Below are 27,350 nucleotides of genomic sequence, written 5' to 3'. Positions count from 1 at the left end.
TTACACAGCTTGAGCTGCAGTGGATGGGCACCACTGCTGTGGGCCGGCCGTCGCGGTCCAACGGGCGTCCAGCATGTCTGAGTCCTCCGATTGGTCCTCACTGGTGGCCAGCCTAGTTACTGCTCGCACTGAGGTTGACCCATCACCTGCCGTCGAGTGGGAGGTCGGCCCGGGGCATAGCAGGCGGCAAAAGACTTCCAGGGAACTGCATGTAAGGCCTCCCCAGTTAGTCTGACAAACAGGTTCCAGGTGCTGTCTGTGGCTGACACTGTCACTCAGCCAGATGCCGTCACCTGTCCTGTTTCAGAGGAAGCCTCCCAGCCTGCAAGATCTGGGAAATCACAGAGGGTGGGATTATTGATAGTTGGGAGCTCAAACTTTAGGCGCATACCCTGTGGAGTCATTCCAGATGTGGAACGGGTCCTTCCAGATGCCATGAGGAGCACAGGGTGCAGTCAACTGCAGATGGTGACTCACATCGGTAACAATGACGTGTGACACTTTGGATTGGAAGAGGTTCTCTCTGGTTTTGAGCGGCTAACAGAAGTGGTAAAGGCTTCCAGTCTTGCTTGTAATATGAAAGCAGAGCTGACCGTTTGCAGCATAGTTGACAGGACCGATTGTGGACCTCTGGTACTGAGCTGAGTGGAGGGTCTCAATCAGAGGCTTAAACAGTTCTGCGACCATGTAGGCTGCAACTTCTTTGACTTGCGCCATAGGGTGGTTGGGTTTTGGGTTCTGCTGAAAAGGTCGGGAGTCCACTACATGCAGGAGGTGGCTACATGGGTAGCAAGGGCTGTGTGGCGTGGACTGGATGGTTTTTTAGATTAGAGGGTCTCAGGAAAACACAAAAAGGGCTTGAGTCACAAAGGGTGCAGGCCGAACACAGGAAGAACGTATATAAAATAGTTGTAAATTGTCATAGCTGTGTTCGGAAAGTACCAGAGCTTAAAGCACTAATAGAAAGCATTGATGCTCAACTTGTTATAGGCACTGAAAGATGGCTAAAGCTAGAGATAAGTTCAGCCGAAATTTTGAGAAGAACATAATGGTGTTCCAAAAGGATAGGCTACACACAGTTGGAGGTGGAATTTCTGTTGCTGTTAGTAGTAGTTTATTTTGTCGTGAAATTGAAGTAAATAGTTCCTGTAAGTTAGTATGGACAGAGGTCACCGTTGGCAATCAGATTAAAATAATAGTTAGATCCTTCTACCGCCCTCCCAGTTCAGATGATACAATTGCTGAACGATTCAAAGAAAACTTGAGTTTAATATCAAACATGTACGCGACTCATGCAAGTGTAGTTGGTGATGACTTTCATTTACCCTTGATATGTTAGCTAAAATACACGTCTAATTCCGGAGGTACGCATAAAAGCTCATCCGAAATTGTGCTAAATGCATTCTCTGAAAATGAAATTTCAAGCAGTTAGTTCATGAGTCCACACGAATAGAAAAACGGTTGTGAAAACACACTTGACCTCTTAGCAACAAATAATCCTGAGTTAAGAATGATCATCAAAACTGATACAGGGATTAGTGAACACAAAGTTGTCATAGCAATATTGAATATTGTAACCCCCAAATGCTCAAAAAATAAACAAAAAAATATACCAATTCAAATAAAGGAGATAAAAATTCAATTGATGCCTTCCTGAGAGACAATGTCAACTCCTTCCAAATTAACAATGTAAGTGCAGACCAGATGTGGCTTGAATTCAAAAAAATAATATTGGCAGCAATTGAGATATTTATACCAAATAAATTAACAAACAGCGGAGCTGGTCCTCCTTGGTACACACAACAGCTCAGAACACCGTAGCAGAAACAACGAAAAAAACATGCCAAATTTAAACAGACGCAAAATCTCCAACATTGGCAATCTTTTACAGATGTTCGAAATTTAGCACAGAATTCAGTGCGAGATGCTTATAATAGTTTCCACAACAAAACTTTTGTCTCAAAACCTGGCAGAAAATCCAAAAAAGATTCTGGTCATATGAGAAGTATGCTAGTGGCAAGACAAAAGACACAGTAATATTCCAGAATTTGAATCAAGAACAGCTGCGAACATGAGTAACATAGAGGTAGATATCCTTGGAGTAGTGAAGCAACTTAAATCACTTATAAAAGTAAGTCTTCTGGTCCAGACTGTATACCAGTTAGGTTCCTTTCTGAGTATGCTGATGCAATAGCTCCATACTTCACAATCATATACAACCGTTCGCTTGACGAAAGATCCATACCCAAAGAGTGAAGAGTTGCACAGGTCACACCAATATTCAAGACAGGTAGTAGGAGTAATCCACTAAATTACAAACCCATATCATTAATGTTGATATGCAGCAGGATTCTGGAACATATATTGTGTTCAAACATTATGAATTACCTCAAGGAAAATGGTCTATTGACACACAGTCGCCACAGATTTAGAAAACATCATTCTTGTGAAACAGAACCAGATCTTTACTCGCACAAAGTGGTGAGTGCTACCGACAAGTGATTTCAAATTGATTCCATATTTCTGGATTTCTGGAAGGCTTTTGACACTGTACCACACAAGCTGCTTGTATTGAAATTGCGTGCCTATGAAATATTGTCTCAGTTATGCGACTGGATTCGTGATTTCCTGTCAGAGAACTCACAGTTCATAGTAACTGATGGAAAGTCATTGAGTAAAGCAAGAAGTGATTTCTGGTGTTCCCCGAGGTAGTGTTATAGGCCCTTTGCTGTTCCTTATCTATATAAACGATTTGGGAGACAATCTGAGCAGCTGTCTTAGGTTGTTTGCAGATGACACTGTCGTTTATTGACACGTAAAGTCATCAGAGGATCAAAACAAATTGCAAAACAATTTAGAAAAGATATATCTATGGTGCAAAAATTGGCAATTGACTCTAAATAACAAAAGTGTGAAGTCATCCACATAAGTGCTAAAAGAAATCTGTTAAACTTTGGTTACATGATAAATCAGTCAAATCTAAAGGTCATAACTTCAACTAAATACCCAGGAATTACAATTACAAACAACTTAAATTGGAAGGAACGCATAGAAAATGTTGTGGGGAAGGCTAACCACAGACTGCGCTTTATTGGCAGGACACTTAGGTAATGTAACAGATCTGCCTACACTACACTTGACCATCCTTTTTTATAATACTACTGTGTAGTGTGGGATCCTTACAAGATAGGACTGACAGAGTTCAAAGAAGGTCAGCACGTATTGTATTATCACGAAATATGGGAGAGAGTGTCACTGAAATGATATGGGATTTGGGATTGACATCATTAAAACAAAGGCATTTTTCTTGCTGTGGAGGAGTCCACTCACGAAATTCCAATCACTAACTTTCTACTCCGAATGCAAAAATATTTTGTTGACACCGACCTAGAAAGGGAGAAACAATCACTATAATATAATAAGGCAAATCAGAGCTCATATGGAAAGATATGGGTGTGCGTTCTTTCCGTGCGCTATACGAGATTGAATTAGTAGAGAATTGTGAAGGTGGTTTGATGAACACTCTGCCAGGCACTTTAATGTGATTTGCACACTATCAATGTAGATGTAGAAAACTGCTGTGTTACATTACTTGAAGTCAAAGCATAAAAGGCACACCCCATATATACATGTCTTGATAAAAATACAATGCACACAGTTGATAAAATCCTCGTATCACCCAGGCATGTTGGTGGCGAACATGATTCTCACAAGCTTGCCACACGGCACTACGTTGCTGGAATAGTATTAAAATAGAGGTGGCAGACCTACTGCAAAGTTATCTACCTCGCTGCTGGATGGTTTGTGTAGTAAATGCTAAATGATCACATGCTGTGACTACAAGCAATGAATAGCGGTGCACCAGAAATAAAGATGGACTTTTCAAAGTGGCAGATATAACAGTTAGGAATGCCACCGGGCCACACACACAAAATTACCATGTGTTTATGCTCCATATAAAATCTGTAGTAATTATATGCTGTGTGTTTACTGACAGTGAGGAAACAACTGCAATAATAAAAAAAAATATAAAACATGTACCTTTAACTAATAAAGCAATCTGACATAAAAAGAAAACTGGACTGGTGTGAGTACAAATGCTAAACTGGCCAGACTTGGATGGGCCCTGCAAAGCATCATATAAAGGAAAAAAGGGAAGGGTGCTGAACTTACTTCAAAAGTCATCCAATCCTGATGCAGATACCAGCCTCACTAGATGTGAGGTGTCTACTACAGAATCAACTGAAATGATATATACTATAAAAAAACAATGTAGATGATTACAATAAAATTAAATATATAAATGGGTCATAAGAAGGCATATATGAATATGTTATATAGCATGTAGAGGGTGTCTGTAATCCATGCTGTGGTCAAGAACTATTGTAGATGGGGGTATATAAGCAAATAGCAATAACAAAAATCAAGTGGCTAAACTGAGTCCCAGGTACATAATGGGAAATTGTCCACTTTATATGGTATTATAAAGGTTGAGGGCTAGTAGAAATCCTTAGGTAACAGAAGAAATATTGAATTTAATTGATGAAAGGAGAAAATATAAAAATGCAGTAAAAGAAGCAGGCAAAAAGGAATACAAATGTCTCAAAAATGAGATCAACAGGAGGTGCAAAATGGCTAAGCAGGGATGGCTAGAGGTCAAATGTAAGGATGTAGAGGCTTATCTCACAAGGGTAAGATAGATACTGCTTATAGGAAAATTAAAGAGACCTTTGGAGAAAAGAGAGCCACTTGTATGAATATCAAGAGCTCAGATGGAAACCCAGTTCTAAGCAAAGAAGGGAAAGCAGAAAGGTGGAAGGAGTATATACAGGGTCTATACAAGGGCGATGTACTTGAGGACAATATTATGGAAATGGAAGAGGATGTAGATGAAGATGAAATGGGAGATACGATACTGCGTGAAGAGTTTGACAGAGCACTGAAAGACCTGAGTCGAAACAAGGCCCCGGGAGTAGACAACATTCCATTAGAACTACTGACAGCCTTGGGAGAGCCAGTCCTGACAAAACTCTACCATCTGGTGAGCAATATGTATGAGACAGGCGAAATACCCTCAGACTTCAAGAAGAATATAACAATTCCAATTCCAAAGAAAGCAGGTGTTGACAGATGTGAAAATTACCGAACTATTAGTTTAATAAGTCACAGCTGCAAAACACTAACTCGAATTCTTAACAGATGAATGGAAAAACTGGTAGAAGCCAACCTCGGGGAAGATCAGTTTAGATTCCGTAAAAATGTTGGAACACGTGAGGCAATACTGACCTTACGACTCATCTTAGAAGAAAGATTAAGGAAAGACAAACCTACGTTTCTAGCATTTGTAGACTTAGAGAAAGCTTTTGACAATGTTGACTGGAATACTCTTTTTCAAATTCTAAAGGTGGCAGGGGTAAAATACAGGGAGCGAAAGGCTATTTACAATTTGTACAGAAACCAGATGGCAGTTATAAGAGTCGAGGGGCATGAAAGGGAAGCAGTGGTTGGGGAGGGAGTGAGACAGGGTTGTAGCCTCTCCCCGAAGTTATTCAATCTGTATATTGAGCAAGCAGTCAAGGAAACAAAAGAAAAATTCAGAGTAGCTATTAAAATCCATGGAGAAGAAATAAAAACTTTGAGGTTCGCCGATGACATTGTAATTCTGTCAGAGATAGCAAAGGACTTGGAAGAGCAGTTGAACAGAATGGACAGTGTCTTGAAAGGAGGATATAAGATGAACACCAACAAAAGCAAAACGAGGATAAGGGAATGTAGTCGAATTAAGTCGGGTGATGCTGAGGGAATTAGCTTAGGAAATGAGACACATAAGTAGTAAAGGAATTTTGCTATTTGGGAAGCAAAATAACTGATGATGGATGAAGTAGAGAGGATATAAAATGTAGTTTGGTAATGGCAAGGAAAGCGTTTCTGAAGAAGAGAAGTTTGTTAATATCGAGTATAGATTTAAGTGTCAGGAAGTCGTTTCTGAAAGTATTTGTGTGGAGTGTAGCCATGTATGGAAGTGAAACATGGACGATAAATAGTTTGGACACGAAGAGAATAGTAGCTTTCGAAATGTGGTGCTACAGAAGAATGCTGAAGATGAGATGGGTAGATCACATAAATAATGAGGAGGTATTGAATAGAATTGGGAAGAAGAGGAATTTGTGGCACAACTTGACATGAAGAAGGGACTGGTTGGTAGACATGTTCTGAGGCATCAAGGGGTCACAAATTTAGCACTGGAGGGCAGCGTGGAGGGTAAAAATCGTAGAGGGAGACCAAGAGATGAATACACTAAGCACATTCAGAAGGATGTAGGTTGCAATAAGTACTGGGAGATGAAGAAGCTTGCACAGGATAAAGTAGCATGGAGAGCTGCATCAAACCAGTCTCAGGACTGAAGACCATAACAACAACATAAAGGTTGAGTTGGATTTTCTTGCCAGAACCTGTTGAGGCATGGTGTCTCATATCGCTCCTGTCTAGAGCCTGTGTATCGGGAGAATAACTCATGCATGCACAGTAACAGATGGTCTGAAGTGGGTACACTCAAGTACGTAGTTCTAATTTTCATCTGCTAGAGGACAGTAGTGCACAGTGACATTCAAGAAACAGGTCAAGATTTTTTTAAATTGTTCTGTTTATTTCTTGACAGCTTTTGTGTTTCTTTATGTTTGTACAGTTGTGTATATGCTTTAGTAGTGTGAATGATGCATGAATGTGGTCCAAAGTAAATATGTAGATCATTGTTCTACTGATGAATGCTGTATGAACTAGCGTGAGAAATTTTTAAGACAGTGTGAGTGCAGACGACGGGGAATTTTGTATCATAATATGTTAAGTAAGTTTATGGTAAAAGGAAAGCTAATTTGAGTGCAAATGAAAATAGTTAATGACAAAGTATAAACAAAATATCAGAATCTTAAATATTTATTTCGGGAAAAAGTACAGTTCAGAAGTGTGTTATTTGTTGATTGGTTTGTCATAGAAAGTCCGAACTAACGCAGGAGAGTAATATTTTTCTATTGGCCTTAAAGACAACTGATAAATCAGAATGGAGTATTCTTCGCGCGTATTTTCTCTTGGAGATAGAGAATGCTTACAGCAGCCTAAAGAAGTCGGAGCCCAGCCTTTCAATGGTACAGTCATGTGTAGTATGAGCTGTGAAGGAAGTTATAATTTGCCAATTTTAGTTGTGCTACATATTTCAAAACTGTTTTAAAGTGATGGCATATTCATTCCGGTGTGTTTTTTAGAAAGTACGTATTTTTTAAGTAATTTTGTGTATGAGAAAAGACAGTAATTCTGCATGGCATATTGAGCAGATCGGTGGCTAATAAGTTGAGTGCATTTGACATCGATAAACTTAACAGTACGGTGAGCATTTTCATTTAAGAACAATCCGTGCTTCATAGTTGTTCAGATTTTGGGAAATACATTACCATAAACTTGCGTGACTGTGTTATGATCAGCATGAGCTTGGCAGTGAACTTTTACATTATCAAGGTTCAGAATATACTGAAGTTTTCCCAGTATTTCCACCTTTCATTCAAAATTAAGACCTTTTCCCGATTCTTGGAATAGTCACGTTGTGCGAGTTGCAGTACAGTAGGTTTCTGCTTGACTTTCCTACCGGCGATCTGCTGCAATGAGTTCACAGGTAGATCCAGGTACAGGATGAAAGGAAACACGCCACCGCACTGTTAAGTGTTGTAACATGCCGTAAGTACTTTACCATAAAAAGCCTTTGCAATATTACCAGCCTGTTCCTCACTACAGAGTGACATTCCTCATTCCAACAAACTGCAGGCTATGTCTTGTGCTAATGTGAGACCCTAAGAATGGATGACATTTGAAATGTGATAAATCCATGATGCTGACTTTATTAGTGTTTAAAATCAGTCATTTCTCTGTACACTTCACAGTTTGCCATGGCAAATACCCATTTCAGCTGTGTTCTGTCTGACATGTAAACCCAAATGGAAAAGTGTTAACTCACATGGAGGTCATCCTTAACTTCCCACTGAACCATGTCTACAACAGCAGAAAAGTAGAATGAGAGCTTTTTGCTTCTGGAGAACATTGCAACAAATGTTGAAATATGACTCAGATCTTGTATTCAGATGAAATGCGTTTCCTCACCTTATAAAATTTGCTATTACTTGATTCCTTGGCCTAGTGATGGCTCATGGCCGATAATGACCAATGAAGTATTCTAGAAGGAGGAATGGATTAATTAGATGACTTTGTCTTGCATTCAACAAGTTCATTTGGCTAGAGAAACATGGAGCATACTATGACTCTCCTATGGACATTTTCTATCACAGCATTTACTTTTGTGGACAGATCAGAGCCAAAGGCAGGGGGATTGGTATGTTTTACAAATGAACATTGCTATTCTGTCTTCGTCCTTTCTCTCCCTACACATGTCCTAAAGCATGCACATTCCACAGTAGAATATGTACATTTCTATCGGTGAGGTTTCAAGTTCTCTTGTTATTCTGCATAAGTGGGTAGTCTGACATAAATATATTATGTGTTTGATGGACTAACTGACCCATTCAGATATTGTTGTCTCTATCTTTTGTGACAAAATATTCATCGCCAGGCACTACCCTGGTTCTAACTTGCAGTTTAGTGAGTGTGTTTTCAAGTCTGTTATTATTTTTCTTTGTACTTTCTTATACTTTTGGTGTCAAATTTAGATACTTCACAAAGTAGCATTTGCAAGTACATCTATCATTTAGTGCAGCAGTAAGCAGTGTCTGCATATGTACACCTGCTCTTTTACTTACGTATTCAGGGCTTAAGAAAATTATGTAAATACTTGAGCTGTAGTGATTTATACATTATCTGCACCTATACTTTGAGAAGTAATAGGCACTCCATGCTTGATACTGTGTACATTTCTAAACAGATCACAAATACTTGTGGAGCTGAGTATGCTGCACCCTTTGTTGTATTTTGCAGGGCAGTGTGGTGTGTTGACATTGTCACTTACAGTACCTCTAGGGTTTAGAATATAAAGCCACACTTTAAAAAAAGTCGAGTGTGCCCAACATTAACATATTTAAGTAGTACTGCTGAGTTGAACATTCATGTAGAAGCAGTAGTTATTTTTTGAATTTTTTGTTAACAATTTTTATTGAGTTTTGAAGATTACAGTGTCACTAATTCTTCCATTTCTCCTGAAAATCTGTTGTACTGACATTTAAGTTTTCTGCACATCACAACACCCTTGCTACAACAACTATGCAGCTCTTATGTAACGAGATACTTTCTTCCCATTAGGTTGTTTGGTTAACTGGAAACAGCAGCATCCACAAAGAATTCTCCATTGCAAAGATGCCTTCAGGATACATAGCCCTAGCTTTTAAAGTATACAGAAGGAGAGATATTCTTAAATGTGCTTTTTATCTACATACATATCTATCAGTCACAACAGAGGTATTTTTTCACAAAAGATGAGCCCTGTTAATTTTTTAACTGAAATTTAATCATCTTTCTATATAGCTTTGGTGTCAGAGCTCCGCAAATACCCACTAAAACAGCCAGTAGACTTGTTATTTTGGTTGTTAGATTCAGGTTGGTCCTATAAGACAAAAGAGTAATTGCAGTCAAGCCAAACAGAACCCAACCTACTTCGGCAAGCTTAATGCAACTGAGGTGCTCAAGATGCTCCAGTTATAAAAAAACTAATGTCCATTATAATTCAACAGCCACTCACCTCCCTTACACACAGCTCACCTCAAGGCTGAAAACTATATTACACAAAATTCAGTCTGCATCATAGCCAAGAGCCCAGTTCCCTGCAATATCTAACATTCTACCATTAGACAAAATGGAGGTCACTGGTGTATTTTCTGTCTGCCATGACTGGTGACAGTAAACAGGTTCATGAAGTATTGCAAATAAAGCATAAAAATGGAAAGACACACTGTGTTATCATTTGTGGCCTTGTTGCTGATTAACAAATAATGAAATTTGATCAACAGATGGGTGGTTAACATTATGGTAGGTGAGTAATTTTGGCACAAATGAAACATAATGTAAAATATGCACTTTGAGGAATTATCAGAAGATAGTGAGCTGTAGTTCAGCAGCCATGATATAGACTGGACGTCAAATCGCACAGCTCTTAGCCATCTGATTTTCAAACTGTTATTTTATTTGGCTACCAGTTTATCTGACTACAGTGGCAGATTTTGGTTGAAGTAATCACTGTATCAAGCAGAAACATACAGACACCAGTATTTGAATGCTGGTCCCTATTTTGACCAGAACCGAGGTTGGAATCTGCCTACAAGTTGGTCAGAGGGTCTGAAGATGGCATAGCAAATCGCCAAAACTGGTAGCCAAATAAAATAACAGTTTGGAAATTAGATGGCTGAAAGGAGTATCATTTGACATCCTTTACTGAACAGCCAAGTCCTGCAACCATCTTTGAAAAGATGGACATACAGAGGCATGATATAGATTAGTTATATGTTATACTAAATGAAAAAGCACACCTGGGAGAAAACAGTTAAAGCACAGTGCCTTAAACTGAGAAAAATTGCACATATTACACTTTGTTACTATCCGTGTTACAAGTGAAAAACAGGGTTTTAAATCAAATAAATACATTTTTCTACAAAAATATACAAAAATATTTGTCTATGGAATAGAGGAAGTTGTCCACAAAAAATGATTTCAGCTTAGATTAAAAAAATTGTTTAGACACCTTCCGACATTTTATGTTATTTGGCAAATTATCAAAGATGCCTTATCTTAAAAGTAACAACTGACAGGCTCATTTCTTCAAAGTGAATAGTGTCTTTGACCTTAAAGTATGATTGCCTTGTTGAACACACTGTGCATCCGCAACCTACCCAACACTGTACAAAAGCTTTGAAGAACAGGAGCCAGCAAGCTCCACCTGCTCGTTATCTGTAGTATAGCCAACTGACGAAACTGGAAGCCTGAGGCATTTGATCATCAACTCATTTGAGCAGAATGGATAACTTAAGTGTCTGATCTACAGTAGTAGTCACAAATCACTCAAAATCTTTAAAAACCACTAAATTTTGAAACACTCAGAATTTGTTGAGGATAGTTAAAACTGTCAAACATCATTTGAAGCTGAAGATATCTGCCTACAACCACAATCAGTCAGATGCTAGGAAGCATATTATACCATAACTGATTTTCCTAGACACACCTCCAGATGTTCATAAATTCAAATCTTACATTTGTGGAGGCAAGGGAAGGCACATTACAGTATCCTCATGCTCAACAAATCATTATTCGACATCTCCATCTTGAAAGGTGTAATACACTGCAATGAACAATGCCTCTTCAAGGGAAAGTGCACTGTCATCTAAAAAAAATTCATATACATTACAATTTACCATTCCTTGGAGTGCGATCACAGACCAGACTAAAAGTCACAACATGACTGCCCAAACTATTGTAGAACTTTCATTTTAACAGTTAAAAGAAAATAGCTTGGATTGTATACTTGCATTGTGTTTTGAACACTTAAAAATATCCTGTGGTAAGAAATAGAAAAAAAGTAGACTACTTAGATCACAGTAAATGGCTGTTAGTCATGGAACTACTCTTCTTTGCATTCATCTGGTTCACATGAGGTCTGGTGTTAATGTTTACCACAGTTTTTTTGTTTATGCACTTCCTTCATGATGTTTATTTTTCCACAGTGTTCTGCAGATACATATTCACCTGTTGAACCCATTTGTAACTGAGGTCTTAGTGACAGTAATACAGTAACAATGCCCTTTCATGCCCTCATTTCTGTGTAAGTGAATTAACTTTTCATCCACTGTTGTATGGAGCAACTGATTTTTACCCATAACTTTTTATGCTGTTATGATACTAGAGACAATAGCTCTAGATATTCCTAGTGGCTTCGGGGTTGTTTTCTCAAATGTTCATACTAAATCTGCACTAACAACTCACCACAGTTGCAAAATTGTAAGAGTAGAATACCTTACCTATCACAGACATATATGGAAACTCTCACAATGTTTCATATGATATAATGGGAAAAGTAAAAATAATGACAAATTTCTTATAGGTGAGGAGGACAAAAGAAAGAAGGGGGAAATAATGAAAATGAAGTGTTTGTTGCAAACAGTCCATATTATTTAGTCCAGTTGCCACATTTTGAACCTACTTTCAGCATTAGGCTAATTATAAATGTCATCCCATTCAACATATTGAAACCTGTTCCAAAGTCTTATATTGCCATTTCGTCAACTAGTCTCATTGTTTTTCAGTGACTGAATCTGAACTGTGAATGCAATTAAGATATTTGTTTATGAGATGTGAATGCAGTTAAGTTATGTAATGTGACTTTTTATTAAGGGTGGAGAAAAACAACCTGATAATAAGGTCAGAGCAGGGTATGAGATATCAAATTCAGCAAAATTTCATAGACAGTAGTGGTGCTACAATCATAAAAGGCAGCTAATCAGTTATGAGTACATGGAAATTTGTACAGTAAACGAACAAGTTTGAATGTGCCCAGAGGTGTGGTTTTTCAGTTGCTACTACGTTATGCTGTGGTGGTTGTCACTTGAGAGAAATGGGAATGTTTACACCCAACAAGGCTGAATAAAAGATGTCACGCAACAGTGGGCAGACTGGAATTGAACTCTTTCATTTTGCAACAATGCCTCCAACCAGTGTCACAGCAAGAGCTCACAAACTCGGTGTTAGTGATAGGTTTGTTTGGAATGTCACAAAGGAAAACAGTTTACATCTTTAGCATTCATAAAGAGCCAAGCTTTAAGAGCAGAGGATTATTATCCTATGTGAGAACTTATTTTTCTGTCTGTGCATTAAGGCAGTGCTAATATGCCTTATCCTGTTTACAGATAAGGCAATTTTCATTAGGGAAGCAGTATTTAATGTCCAGAGCTGTCACCAGTGGGCGCATTAAAATTTCTGTTACATTTATGAACAATACAATTATTCACAATTTTTGCAAGTGGAATTGCACATACTGTCAGAAGTTGTTCCACGGCAAAAATGCCTAAGGATGTTGGTCCAATTGGGTGGTGCTCTGCTGCATTCCACTATAGTACCGTATTTACTCGAATCTAAGCCGCACTCGAATCTAAGCCGCACCTGAAAAATGAGATTCGAAATAAAGGAAAATAAAAAAAAAAATAATTCCGGAATCTAAGCCGCACCTGAAATTTGAGACTCGAAATTCAAGGGGAGAGAAAAGTTTTAGGCCTCACCTCCAAATCGAAACAAAGTCGGTCCATTGTAATATGAGACACAATTTAGGTCGAATGAATGACGATACAGCTACAGTAGTTTGGTTCGAGTCGTAAGCTTAACAGTTAAGCTTTACCAGGTAGCCATTGCTATGCGTCAGGCGCTCCGTCCGTATTTATACGGGTACACTTCCTTTTCCACGTGCTTCGTCTGGTTTGAATCGATTGCTTATTTTGCTTTGATCTGATAAGTGACGTTTTCTTTGTTATACGTGTTTACGTCACTCTAAGCTGAAAATGCATTACTGTACTGTGTCATGCATTGTTTGTCGCATTCTGATAGTGCATGTTTACGGCCTGTTGCCGCTCGCGGCATGGCTTGCTTTTGTGCGCGCTACCGCCGCATACAATTAAAAAAAAAAAGAGAGAGAGGAATCGTCTCATTAGCGAAACAATGGCAAGAGACTGCTATTTGTTGTTACTTACACTGCTGCTTTCTTTGATAATGATCAACAAGAACCAAATAATAGACTGCGTATGACAGAACATGTGCTGAACGAGAGTTAGGCGAAAATTTTTCTCAGTTTGAAAATCTTTGCGGCCACTTCTTTAGTACATCAAATTCTGCACAGAAATTAGAGTCATCTTAGATTTAAAAATCTAGTCAGTTGCCGTGCTTAATTTCTGACTGTATCACTATTAGGCATAAGAATAAAATGAATATAAACATGACACGATACGTATATTCTTCCGCATTTACTGTTGTGTCACTCTAGTTTCGTAGTTTGTCAGACAGGATTTAAATGAGATAGCAGCAAACACGAAAGAATACATGGCAAAATGTTTATATTCGCATTATTCTTATGGTGAAGAGAATACTGCATGTGATTCACATTTCATCAGGTTCCTATTAGCAACCATCTCTTCTCACAGTCAGGAAAAAATTCAGAACGTAAAGTTGGCCATATTGAGAAACATCCCAAACAGTCCTGTCAGTCGGATTTTCGTAGTATATTGAAATTCTGCTACATTCGAAGATGAACAATATGGAATTCGTATTTACTTCGTTGGATAATGTATGAAAATGCAGTGGTTGAAACTCGGGGCGGAGAAAAAAAAGCTCGTCTTCCACCTTTTTTTTAAATTTATCTACTGACGCAGAGGTTTTGGCGCCAGTATTTATCTTTGTGCCTACAAAGCATGCCTGTGTAGCGGGACATATATTCAACGGCAGAAGTTAGTTGTGGCGGCACCTACCAACATTTTTCAGAACTTCCGCTTGCTTTGCACTCGATTCTAAGCCGCAGGTGGTTTTTTGGATTGCAAAAACCGGAAAAAAGTGCGGCTTAGATTCGAGTAAATACGGTAGTCAGATGACATTAAAATTAAGTGCTCAAGCACGTGCTGGCTGGGCACAGTGGTCTCTGAGAATGGCCTCCCAGATTGGCCAGTTTAACACCACTTGACTTTTTGTGTGGGATTTTATGAAAGGCAGTATCTACAAGACACCAGTCAAGAGCTGGATGCAAGAATTTTTGAGGCCACAACAATCATTCACAACATGACACAAATTTTTGAGCAGTTCCCCAATCATTTCTTCAACGATAACAATTTTGTAGCAATGTTCAAGACAGGGATCTCTAACATTTTCCAAAAAAAGTGTGATATGATAAAAAAGTCTTTAAAATTTAATTTCTGTTTTCTTTTTGCCCACTATCTCAGTTCACACTTACTTATCTGTTGAACATGATTCTAAAATTCATTCACACCCTCTGTTCATTAAAACATGTGGCCTTTAGATTTCATTCTTTAATAACACTGTGCCTTACTCTACCACATGTCGAATATCTTACTGCAATGTTCTTTCTGCAGCACAGCTTATTATCTAACAAAATTAATGTCATTATTACACTTTTAGAGCAGTTGATTTAGCAGTCAAGCCATAGCATAACAGAAAATTTGCATCTATCATAACCAGCCATGGATAGGAATTGGAAGTATGCCCAGCTTTGAGCATTCAGCTAAAACCATTATTTATCTTCAAATAATTTAAGTAATAGCTTTGCACTTCAGCATAACAGGTATTAGCTTGGGCAAGTCAGTTTAAATGCATACACTTCCACAAAGCTCATCACTGGCTGGTTGTCATTTCATGGCCATAGTTTCATAATCATGCAGTTCCAACTTATCGATATTTGGAAAATTTTGTTCAATTTACTCTTATCTTACTATAGGATTGTATTTCTCCATCCTGTATGACGTAAGCTGATTAACCATTTGCTACAGGATTGGCAAGTCTTCATTTTCCTTCAAATTTTTATATTCAAAAATTACTTATCGCAATATTATTACCTTCAGCTTTTTGATTACGGAAATTAAAGACTGTTGCTAACTCGTAAGTGTCTAAAAGCCATTTTTGGCCCCTTTTTCTGTCAAAATGTTTTTATTCTTCTGTTTCTACGAGAGAACCTGTAATTTTCAACCACTTTTCAGTATTAACTAATGAGTGTAGACAGCAGTATGTTGTCTGTAGGAATGAAAAGTCACGTGGAAACAAATTCTCTCAGGAATGCTACAGGGGTCTGTCCCGTACCCACTCTTGGTCTCCTTACATATCAACGACATGTCATTGGTTCTGTCTTTCAGAAGATATCATTTCTATGTTGATAAACTGCACCTTTACTTAAGTTTTGGATCCAATGATATCAGTACAAAACCATCATCCAAATTAATTACAATCTACCTTCTGAGTACAGATGGGTGAAAAACTGTGCCTATGCTTAGATGTGACGAAGTCTCAAGTAATTTCAGTATCTCAGAATATAATTAGTCCTGACTTATGCAATTATTGCTACCAATACTTCATGATGGCAGCCCACTATTGCATCAGAATGTGTGAAGAACATGGGTTTAGCATTAGATTAACATATCAACTACATAGAAAATACTGCCACCACACGTAGGAAGACTTCTGCTTGTCTCTATGCACTCCAGAAATTTTGGAACATACTCCAACATGATATGAAATGAAAACTTGATTATCATTCACCCCTATGTCTACCTCCCTGACACATCATTAAGCACCCCTCCCAGTACCACATCACCATCTCATCATAATTGCAATGCAAGGTCTCACATATCTAGTGTGCTAGCTGTATCTATCCATAACATTAAAACACTGTCAAATTACTTCTCAATTTAGCTATCAGCCTCTGGGACACTCAACCTTGCACTCTATGCTCAATTACAAATAATGTAGCATTTAAGATAAAGTCAGAGCACTTCCTTTTCTCATACTCCTCATTTTCTCTATTAGATTAACATTGCTCTCCATCAAACAGTAAAGCAAACACTCACTTCTTCTCCCAGTCACATTTCTTTCTCTTTTTATTTTTCAGTCAACACCTCCATTTTTCTCCTTTCTTCAGTGGTACAGTCATAGCTTGCTTTCTCTCCTCTCTTGTCCATTGCTATCATGGCCCATAGTCTAAAACTTACCTGTAAATTGATTTTATTATTCCACTCTTCACAAAAACATAAACTATGTTTTTTTTCTGCAACAGCTATTACAGTTTTTATTATTTGTTTCATAAATATTTATAAGTATTCATATTAAATCTAAGACCCTTAAAACAAGTGGCATAATGAATGTAACATAAAATAAGCAGAATTCCTACTTATATATAATGCTTTCCTAAACACATTTCTCATGCTTTTTGAGAGTTGCTTTCCGTTAGAATGTTCTAGCAATAAAAGATAGCCCGGGTGGCTGACTAGTGGGATAAGGGTATCATGTAGAACAAAGCGAGAATTATATCAAAATGATACAAGTAGTTAAAATCAAGCTACAGTAGCCCAATGCACATTCACAAATGTGAGGCAGCATGTGAAGGTTGCTGTGTGTGGACAGGTTACTCCTGTAACCGAAATTGCAGATCTGAAGATGGTTCTAGAGGAACCGAAAATAGTCATGTGAATAAACATTCTTGCAATCAAGACAGATTATGAGTAACATTATCTGGTCAGCAGCACAAGGTCGACGATATAAAGTCAGTTCATAGTAAAAATATTTCTGTTACTGATAAATCAGATATTTGTACAGTATTTAACAACCATTTTCTGAGCATTGCTGGTGACTTAAATAAAAATTTAGTTTCTACATGGAATCATATAACTCTCTTGGCAAATGCCTTTCAGAGACTGATGTCTGAAATACTTCTCTGTGATACTGACAAGGGGAAGATTGAGTCAATAACTAAATCACTGAAGACTAAGGACTCTCATGGATATGATGGAGTGCCTAGCAGAATATTAAAGTACTGTGCTGTATATGTTAGTCATATTTGTAATTTTTCCTTTAGGAACGGTCAGTTTCCTGAACGATTAAAATACTCAGTAGTAAGGCCACTTTATAAAAAGGGAGAAAAGGGTAATGTAGACGATTTTAGACCTATTTCTATGCCATCAGTGTTTGATAAAGTTATTGAAAAGGCTGTGTATGTAAGGATAATTGATCATTTTATATCACATAATTTGCTATCAAATGTACAGTTTAGCTTTAGAAGTCATTTAACAACTTTTTTCTCTGTAAGGTACTGGATGGGTTAAACAAAAGGTTTCGAACACTACCCATATATTTTGATTTAAGTAAGGTGTTTGATTGTGTTGATCACAAAATATTGCTCCAGAAGTTGGGCCATTATGGAGTATTGGGAGTAGCTCACAATTTGTTCACCTCTTATATTAACAACAGCCAGCAAAAGGTCCATTATTCGCAGTGTTGAGAATGGCTGTGATATGGGGTCTGAGTGTGATACGGTCAAATGGGGGGTGCCCCAGGGATCAGTGTTGGAGCCACTCCTCTTCTTTATTTATTTAAATGATATGCCCTCTAGTATTATGGGTAATTCTAAAATATTTCTGTTTGCTGATGACACTAGCTTGGTAGTAAAGGATGTTGTGTGTAACATTGCTTGGTTTCACATAGTACAGTTTATGACATAAGTTCATGACTTGTAGAAAATAAACTAATGCTAAATCACAATAAGACTCAGTTTCTACAGATTCTAAGACACAATTCAACAAAACCCGACGTTTTAATTTCACTGTATATGATTAATGAACTGAACAGTTCAAATTTCTACATGTTCAGATAGACAGTAAACTGTCGTGGAAAGCCCATGTTCAGGATCTTGTTTAAAGACTTAATGCTGCCATTTTTACCATTTGAACGGTATCTGAAGTAAGTGATCGTCCAACACGAAAATTAGTTTACTTTGCTTATTTTCATTCACTCATATAATATGGTATTATATTTTGGGGCAACTCTTCCCATTCTAAAAGGATATTTTTGGTTCAGAAACGGGCAGTTTGAGCAATAAGTGGTGTAAGTTCGTGAACCTCTTGTCAACCCCTGTTCACTAGACTGGGTATTTTGAGATTGGCATCTCAATATATGCATTCTTTACTGCCGTTTCTTGTTAACAATGTCAGGTTATCCCCAAGAATAAGCAGCTTTCACTCAGTGAATACTCAGCAGAAATCCAACCTGCATTAGGATCAAACTTCCTTAACTCTTGTGCAGAAAGGTGTGCAGTATACTGCTGCATCCATTTTCAATAAGCTACCACAATAATTCAAAACTCTTATCAGTAATCCATGCACTTTCAAATCGAAACTGAAGAGTTTCCTCGTGGGTCAGTCCTTCTATTCTGTTGAGGAGTTCCTTGAAAAAGTAAGCTGATTCTTATATTATATTGTTAACTGTGTTTACTGAAACTTATAGTTTGACTTTTTTGGGTTCATAAACATCTTATTTTTATCTGTTATTACTTTTATGTTGTAATTTCATGTACTGACATGTTCCATGACCTTGGAGACTTGTTCCTCAATTTGATCCTACAGAACTTTATGCGTAAATAAAATAAAATAAAAGGCCTAATGGTCATAATCTTTCCACGGTAAAAAAATTAAGATATTTGTACTGACCAACAAAGAATGGACTTATTTCTACATTTTTCAATTTATGCTCATTTCTCATGAATACAATCACATAATATTTAACCATATTTGAGCTACACTCATACAAAAATAGTTTATAACCACCAAATTCAGATTTCAATCCTAATAGTGTTCGGAGACTCAGATGACATCAATTTGCTTCCACATCTCAAGATCTTCTAAGCAATCAATCATTTCTTTGATTTTTAATATATAATGAACGTAAATGTTACTTATCTTTTAACTCTTTAAATAATGATGTATTTCAACTCACTAAGAATAACAGTGGGTCGTCCTGCAAGACCACAGTTTTCCAGCTTCAGCACCTGCAACTGAGTGCCAATTCGTAGGGCTCGGCTAAGTATAGGCATGAACTGTTCATTTAATGTTAAGTTCCTTGCCTCAAGCTGCTCTAGGCACAGGGTCTGAAAGAAAAATATGATATAAGAATATTGTTTCATTTAAAAACACTGCTTTAGTAGAATTTTGTTTTCATGTTATTTTGAGATTAAAATTCATGTAATTTTGAGCTATACCTATTTATAAAACAAAAACATGTACCAATGCTGCTTTTAAAACTGGGGAAGGAAACTATTTTTTCCTAGAGTGTGGAGTACAAACTCTGTAGTAGAAAATGTCCACAGGATGTGCTCTAAGAAATCTCACAGGTACTGATTACACAATGAAGAATCTTGAATACAATTTTATTTGCTCCTTTATGATTACATTGTGTACTGTAAATGTATATGTAATATAGAACACATCAAAAATAGAAACCATTCATTATCACTTGCTTTCTAAGAAGTGACCATTTTGATTACACTCTCTAACATCACTTATAAAGAACAATGTACAAAAATTTGATTTAATAGGTGATCTTTAACACTCTAAAATTCTTTGAGTTTCTTTGTCAAGTTACTGCCATGTATACTATCATACAGGTTTTAGGATAAGTTCTTAGTAACCTGATATCAGAGTACAGAGGTCCTTTATGAAGTAGTGTCAATTGGTTGGCTATGCTTTGTACATCATTCTTCCACAGCGCTTTGCGGGTGTGTGCACTAGCATTTCAAATTGACTTTGACCTCTCTTTCATGATGTATATTATTGTTTTATATAAGTACAAAGGTGTACAAGTTAAATGCCTAGATTTCTGAAGCAGTTTCTGCATGTTTCAGAAGTTCTTCTGAAAATGATTCTAATTGCCAGTTTGTTGTTGTTGTTGTTGTTGTTGTAATGTCAATGGTCTCTTTGTTTCCCCACACTGTCACAGTATAACCCAGGCACAGTTCAAAGAATCCATGGTACACTGTACATAGAAGCTATTTGCATACTGCAATAGCTGTTTCAACGTAAATATGATGGATCTGAGTTTCTTACAGACAAAATTAATATGCTGTTTCCATTTCAACTCCATTATCCACAGAATCTAGTGGATTCTACTTCTTCCAAGTTTCTATCACCAACCTCGAAATCCATTTGTACATAGTTCTCTTGGTTGATGAACACTGTATATATAATCTGTTTTGGGTTATATCACTGTATTTTCCATGAGCCATTGAGCTGCAGTGTTTCAGAAATATATGCTCTTCTCTCCAGAGGTTGCACATTTTGGTCACTGTTCCTTATTGTCAAGTCATATGCATACAACATTTTCTTCTCATTCTCTTCAGCACCTGTATCAGGCTGTTCCTGCTCGCTGACACACCTGCCTGCCTTCCTTCCTTCAAGCAGCAGGGCAGGCACAGGCACAAGTGAGCAGCAGAGGACAAATGGCTGACACACAGGCAGTCTCACAGCTGGGCCATAAATGTATAGAATCGTGCTACAATGGCAGAGCGCAGGCCAAGCAGGTCGCACATGTGCAGCACATATGTAATCAGGCTGTCTTGCAGGTAGCCTGCACTACTTGTGCCTGCATGTGGGCAAGCTAACGAGCGCTAGTGATGGCCCATGCCCTTTGGCCCTGCATTAGAAGAGTCTGACCTATATCATTTACAAACAGATTAAATAGTAATGGCCCCATTACTGAACCCCATGGAACTCTATACTTGGTGGCTTTGATTTTTTACTGGTAGGAGCTGTATATTGATATATACTGTTTCCTGTTGCATTGGTATGATTGCATCCATTCTTGTGCTTGCAGCCATATGGTTTATGGTTCTATAAACCAGCTTTCATTATTTGCTTTGAATGCACAAATTTTTCCAAGGGTTTTAAAGAGAATATTTATAAAATTCAGTCAATATTAAATCATATTTTTGTAAGTTACTACCAAAATATTGCAATAAGCATCATTATTATCCTCCATAAAATATTGAAAACTTAATACCTTCTATTTCTTGTAAACCCATAGCGAAAATGAAGCACTGAATCTATTTCATTTGAGCTCAAATAGAAAAGTCAGTACAAAGGTAAGCACAATCACATTTAAACAAACCAAGAGTCTCATAGTAAAAGATTCACTGCTTGGGGTGAATCCAGTTCACTAGAAAATCCATAGCCATTTGACAATCACATAACTTATGTTACCCAATCAGCACAGTGACACATTTCCATCAGATGAACATGATGCCAGCAAATAACTATCAGTGCATTCCTATCAGATGAATATGATGTCAGAAATCTCTTCATTTTAGTGCTAATGATCAAAACTGCACAAGAATGTTTTACTAATAACCACTAATGAGGCTGTAAAATGTATGCAAGAATGAGTTGTTAAATCATACAAAATATGATATTAAATTCTTGAAATACATATTTTCGGTAAGCAATTTATCTATCCATGTCATGAATGAATATCTAACACTACCATTCATGAATGTGTGTAGTTTAGTAACTGTAACAGACACTCAGTGTTCGTTGTTCACTGACTGTACCAATGAGGAGGAGAACTGTGTCATGTTAACAAGGTACTGCAGTCTGTTAACACCCTGGGCTTTCACATGTCACTGCGGCTTTACTGAATCTTGTTAGATAGTAATCACTCATCTCATCCCAGCTTGCCACTAAAATTAACGCACTGTAGAATCAGGGGTTTACAAACATAATGCTACAAAATACATCTTTTGAGATGAAGACAAAAGAAATTTTGTAATAGTAGAAACACTTATCATTGCCACCACCAAATTTACATTGCTGATAACTGTGATGCCTTATGGTTCTTAGAGTACGTTTACATTCATTCAACAATTGCCAGCTTTAACATTAAGACAGTGGAGAAGTAGATACATCAAAATGGCTACTTTTGTAGATATGTTGTTATGACTCTAAACCCTCGAAATGTTCATGTGATTAACTATGGTCATCTATTGGGATTGGGAGAAATCTGTTTTGGAAAGAAAATACCCATCAGGTGGTCAGTTACAGAACACATGGAAGTTTGTTTTGCTGGTACTGAGATTTTCTTGTGGCCTGTCATATACTCTCAGCAGTGGTGTTTTTGTTTGAGACAACAAACCTTGTTATATTCTCCACGTACTGCAGGAACTTTTGCTTTTATTCCACTATGGAGTTTAGTAAATAGTTTTCCATCAGTTATTTTACACTGTCATGATTGTATGTATAATGGTCCTAGATATTCCTAACAAATTAGAAATTGTTGTTCAAGAAGTTTGAACCACAAACACATTGACAACAATTGCTTATTACAAGACCTGAGGTTTGTTATGATTGAGGATCACCCTAGACCACAACAATCTAAGACATTCTGGTGACTAGGAACACTTTCAGAAATGTCATAACACAATTGTAAACCACATAATGTCAAAAGATTAGAGACAAATCACTTAAACAAGTTCCACAAACAACATATTTACAAAAGGTGGCCATATTATTTGGTACAACCTGTGTAGGAGTGTTTATTACTCTTGTTTCAACATGTGCAGGAACTAGAATAAAGAAAAAATATGGTTATGTATGTTCTATTGTATCTTCTTCTAGCAGTGACAAAGATGCAGTAAGTCTGATCCACCACTTGGTAAGGATGTCAATATCACTGGCACAGTGCAAACTGCTGGGAGTCATGACCTGACAGAGGTTATACATTATTCTGTAGACAGGTGTAGATGCTAAGAGCACTGGGAAATTCCGTCAACAAGCAACTTATCTAGTCTCCCACCATGTAGACCAAAGCAGATCACTTTGCTTCAAACAACTGCTCGGAACATGCCACATTAGGCCAGTTTCACCAACGACTGCAGGTGGTCCGGACAGGCAGTCTTGTAAAGTACTTTTGATTACTTTTCTGAAAGCCGTCTTCAGCAGCTAGTCTAACAGTACAGCCAAGATGCAATGGAAATATTTTAGACCTTGTAGCTTCAAATAGGCTGGACCTTATTGATGACGTCAGTATAATGACAGGGATTACTGACCATAATGTCATCAAAACGGCAATGGTAATTGAAGTTAATAAATCCATCAAGAAGGCTTGGAGATTATTTCTGATAGAAAGAGTAGATAAGCAGTTGTTAGCATCCCACTTAGAAAATGAATGGACACTGTTTAGCTCCAGTATGATGGACGTAGAGGAATTATGTGCAAAGTTTAAATGGATTGTAATTCATGCGCTGGAGACGTATAGACTAAGTGGCTAAATGATGGAAAAGACCCACTGGGGTTTAATGACAAAATTCAGAAGTTACTCAGGAAGTAGAAAATGTTGCATTCTAGGAATACAAATGACGACAGGTAACTGTTAATAGAAATTCACGTGTCTGTAAAAAGATCAGTTTGCAAAGCGTACAATAACTACCCCTGCCATACCTTAGCAAAAGATCTTGAAGAGAACCTGAGAAAATTCTGGTCTTATTTAAAATCACTAAGGGGGTTGAAGGCTTTTATCTAGTTACTCACTGATTATTCTGGTGTGGCAATAGAAGACAGCAAAAGGTAAGCTGACATTTTAAATCTCCAATTTAAGAAAGCATTCACGAATGGGGATTGTACAAACATATTATTCTTTGACCATTGTACAGCCTCCTGTATGGAGGACATAGTCACAGGGTTCCCCAGCATGCGGAAGCGATTGAAAGAGTTGAAAACAAATACGTTACCAGGTCTTGATGGAATTCCAATTTGGTTTTACAGGGAGTACCCGACAGCACTGACCCTTTACTTACATTGCATTTATTGAAAATCTTTCGTCTAGCGCAAATTCCCAAGCAATTGAAAAAAAGTGCAGTTGGATACTGTATATAAGAAGGGTAAGTAATATCACCAGTGACAGTTACATTTTCAGCAAGTACACCAAGTCCTTTCATCCATACATGTATTTTTTCATATTACTAACTTTTCTACAGGAGCATGTATACAATGTAAATGGCATATTACTATACACATAGCTAGGTCTACTCTGGGTCTTCGGGTCAATACCACAATGCCACGTCTTGTAGGCGATGACATCTCGGTCGGCGAAAGATCCAAGTCCAGGAAGGGAGGCGTTTTCACAACGAACTATGGCTAGTGTAGACCAACCACTACCAGAATTTGCAGTAGTGATGTCCAGAGTAAAATTAACCTTGCAGCCACAAAAGAATATAGGTCCATTCAATATGACAGCTTGCACAGTTCCATTTCCTCCAAGTTTATTCTTGAGGCGGTGGCAGCGTTGACGAGACAGATGTTGACGAGGCATAGTGCTTCAATGCTGTTGCAGATAGAGCTCACAGTGGAATGGTTCCGCTGGCGTGCACTGCCCGCTTATATAGGAGAAGAGTGACCTAGGTTACGTAACGCACTAATAACGGACTTAGACTCTGCAGGCACTGGCAGGGGGGCGTTATCCCGTACACATGCTGTAGTCTCTCTAGCAGCACTTGCGCCCTGGTGCGCCAGCCTGGCGCCGAGCCTAGTTGGGAGGGTTGCGTCACCAACTCACTAGGCGCTTAGCGGTCAGTGCGGCACTATGCTTTCGTATAATCACTATGTGGACAATGTGGCCTATTCTACACCTCATTTTAGATCTGTGAGACGATGCTGTGCTGATTATATTTATATGTTTTGACAATGCCATTATGGCCTTATCACTTTAGGACATTGTGTAAAAAAGATCTGAGGATGGTCATTACGCACTGAAACCGGTCATCGTCTAAAAAATTGATACTGTGATCAGAGACTGGAATAAAAAACATTTGACAGTATTGGATCATTGTTTATATACGTGATTATGTCGCAGTTGGTGAAAAAAGGGTAAAAGAATGGATCCACAAAAATATAGACCAATATTCTTAATATCTATTGGCTGCAGTATTCTTGAACATATTCTCAGTTCGAATATAATAAATGTCCTTGAGATGGAAGAGCTTCTACCCACAAATCAGCAAGGATTTAGAAACCATTGCTTGTGTGAAACTCTGGTTGCCTCTTTCTCACATGGTATCCTGTGAACCATTCGTGAAGGGCAACAGGCACATTCCATATTCCCATATTCTTGGAAAATGTTTTACACGTTGCTTCACTACAGACCATTAATGAAAGTATGAGTAAATGGGATAGGTTCCCAGATATGTGAATGGCTTGAAGGCTTCTTAATAGAATCTGGTATGTTGTCGTCAATGGCGAGTGTTCATCAAGACAAGGTTATTGTCAGGTGTGCCCAAGGGAAGAGTGATAGGGTCGCTCTTATTCTATATATACATAAATCATCTGACAGACTGGGTGAGCAGCAATCTGTGGCTGTTTGCTGATGATGTGGTGTATGGGAAGGGTTCATCATTGAGAATGTAGTAGGATTCAAAACGACTTAGAAAAAAAATTTCTGGTTGACGTGATGAATGGCAGCTTGCTTTAAATGTAGAAAAATGTAAGTAAATTCAGATGAGGAGGAAAAACAATCCTATAATGTTCAAATACAACATGAGTAATGTACTGCTTGAGACACTCACAGAAATTAAATGGAGATAAATGGAATGAGCATGTAAGGGCTGTAGTAGGGAAGGTGAATGACTGACTTAGCTTTATTGGGAGAATTTTTGGAAAGAGTGGTTCACCTGAAAAGGAGACTGCATATAGAACACTATTGTGATCCATTCTTCAGTACTGTTCGAGTGTCTGGGATTTCCATGAGGTCACATTAAAGGGAAACATCGAAACAATTTAGAGGCAGGCTGCTAGATTTGTTACTGGTACGTTTGATCAATATGAAAGTATTACGAAGTTGATTTGTGAACTCAAGTGGGAATCCCTGGAGGGAAGACAATGTTCTTTTCGTAAAACACTATTGAGAAAATTTACAGAACTGGCATTTGAAGCTGACATGTACTTTGATGCTGTAGCTAAGATGCATAACTCCCTAAATATATATCAGCTAACAAAAAAAGTTAATCATCTAGAAGGGGAAGGAGGTCACTATGAAGATAAGACACATCAGAGCTCACAGGGAAGCATAGAGACAGTCATTTTTTCCACGCTCTATTTCAGAGTGGAACAGGAAAGGAAATTACTAACAGTGGAATTACTAACAGTGGTACAAGGTACCCTCCCTCCTGCACCAAACTGTGGCTTGCGGAGTATGTATGTAAATGTAGACACAGAGTTATACTCTTGAGTAATCCTCCTCTTAGAAAGAAGGATCTAGTTTTATAGAAGAAGGAAAGACAAATGATTAACTTATAGACAAATACACTGTCTGACAAAAAATGTGAAGCACTCAGAAGACATAGTCTGATGTCAATGTAACTTTCTACAGGTACACACCACTGGCAGGTTTGAAAATGATTATGGTTGCAATTCTCTGACTAGTATGATGACCACCATAGTGCAGAAGTGTTATTCACATTTAGTATTTTTACCCAGACTGGTAAGGTATATTAAGAGCATGGAGAGTATCAGGTGCTGAGTTATCACTAAAAACGACACAGAGCTGCCACCTACTCATGTGAGACAGCATTACAAGCACCTGGCAGAGATTGAATGAGGCCTCTTTGTGGATACCCATTTGGCTGGCTGGTCAAGTTGTGCAATATCCAGATTAATGGGGCATTCGGATGTGACAGTGGCCCACTGTTGGACTTCACGAGAATGATAGGGCAGGTGTAGTCATTGTCAAGATTCCAGTCGACCATATCTGACTACCACAAGGGAGGAACACCGTATCACTCAGCCATTCGAGAACAAGTAATG

General features: G+C 37.9%; 1 protein-coding gene across 1 annotated transcript in view; it reads right to left on the bottom strand.

The window, feature by feature from the left end:
* The window catches only part of LOC124556804 (protein phosphatase 1 regulatory subunit 37), a 247,765-nt gene that overhangs the window by 76,059 nt on the left and 144,356 nt on the right, over positions 1–27,350 (bottom strand). The window contains exon 5 of the mRNA XM_047130824.1: positions 19,504–19,654. Within this exon, the coding sequence (XP_046986780.1) occupies positions 19,504–19,654 (151 nt within the window). The remainder of the gene's footprint in view (positions 1–19,503; positions 19,655–27,350) is intronic.

Source organism: Schistocerca americana, chromosome X, assembly GCF_021461395.2.
Source record: "Schistocerca americana isolate TAMUIC-IGC-003095 chromosome X, iqSchAmer2.1, whole genome shotgun sequence".
In the NCBI taxonomy this organism is placed as follows: domain Eukaryota; kingdom Metazoa; phylum Arthropoda; class Insecta; order Orthoptera; family Acrididae; genus Schistocerca; species Schistocerca americana.
The sequence above is the reverse complement of the archived record's forward strand: the minus strand, read 5'-3'. Positions and strand labels throughout refer to the sequence as shown.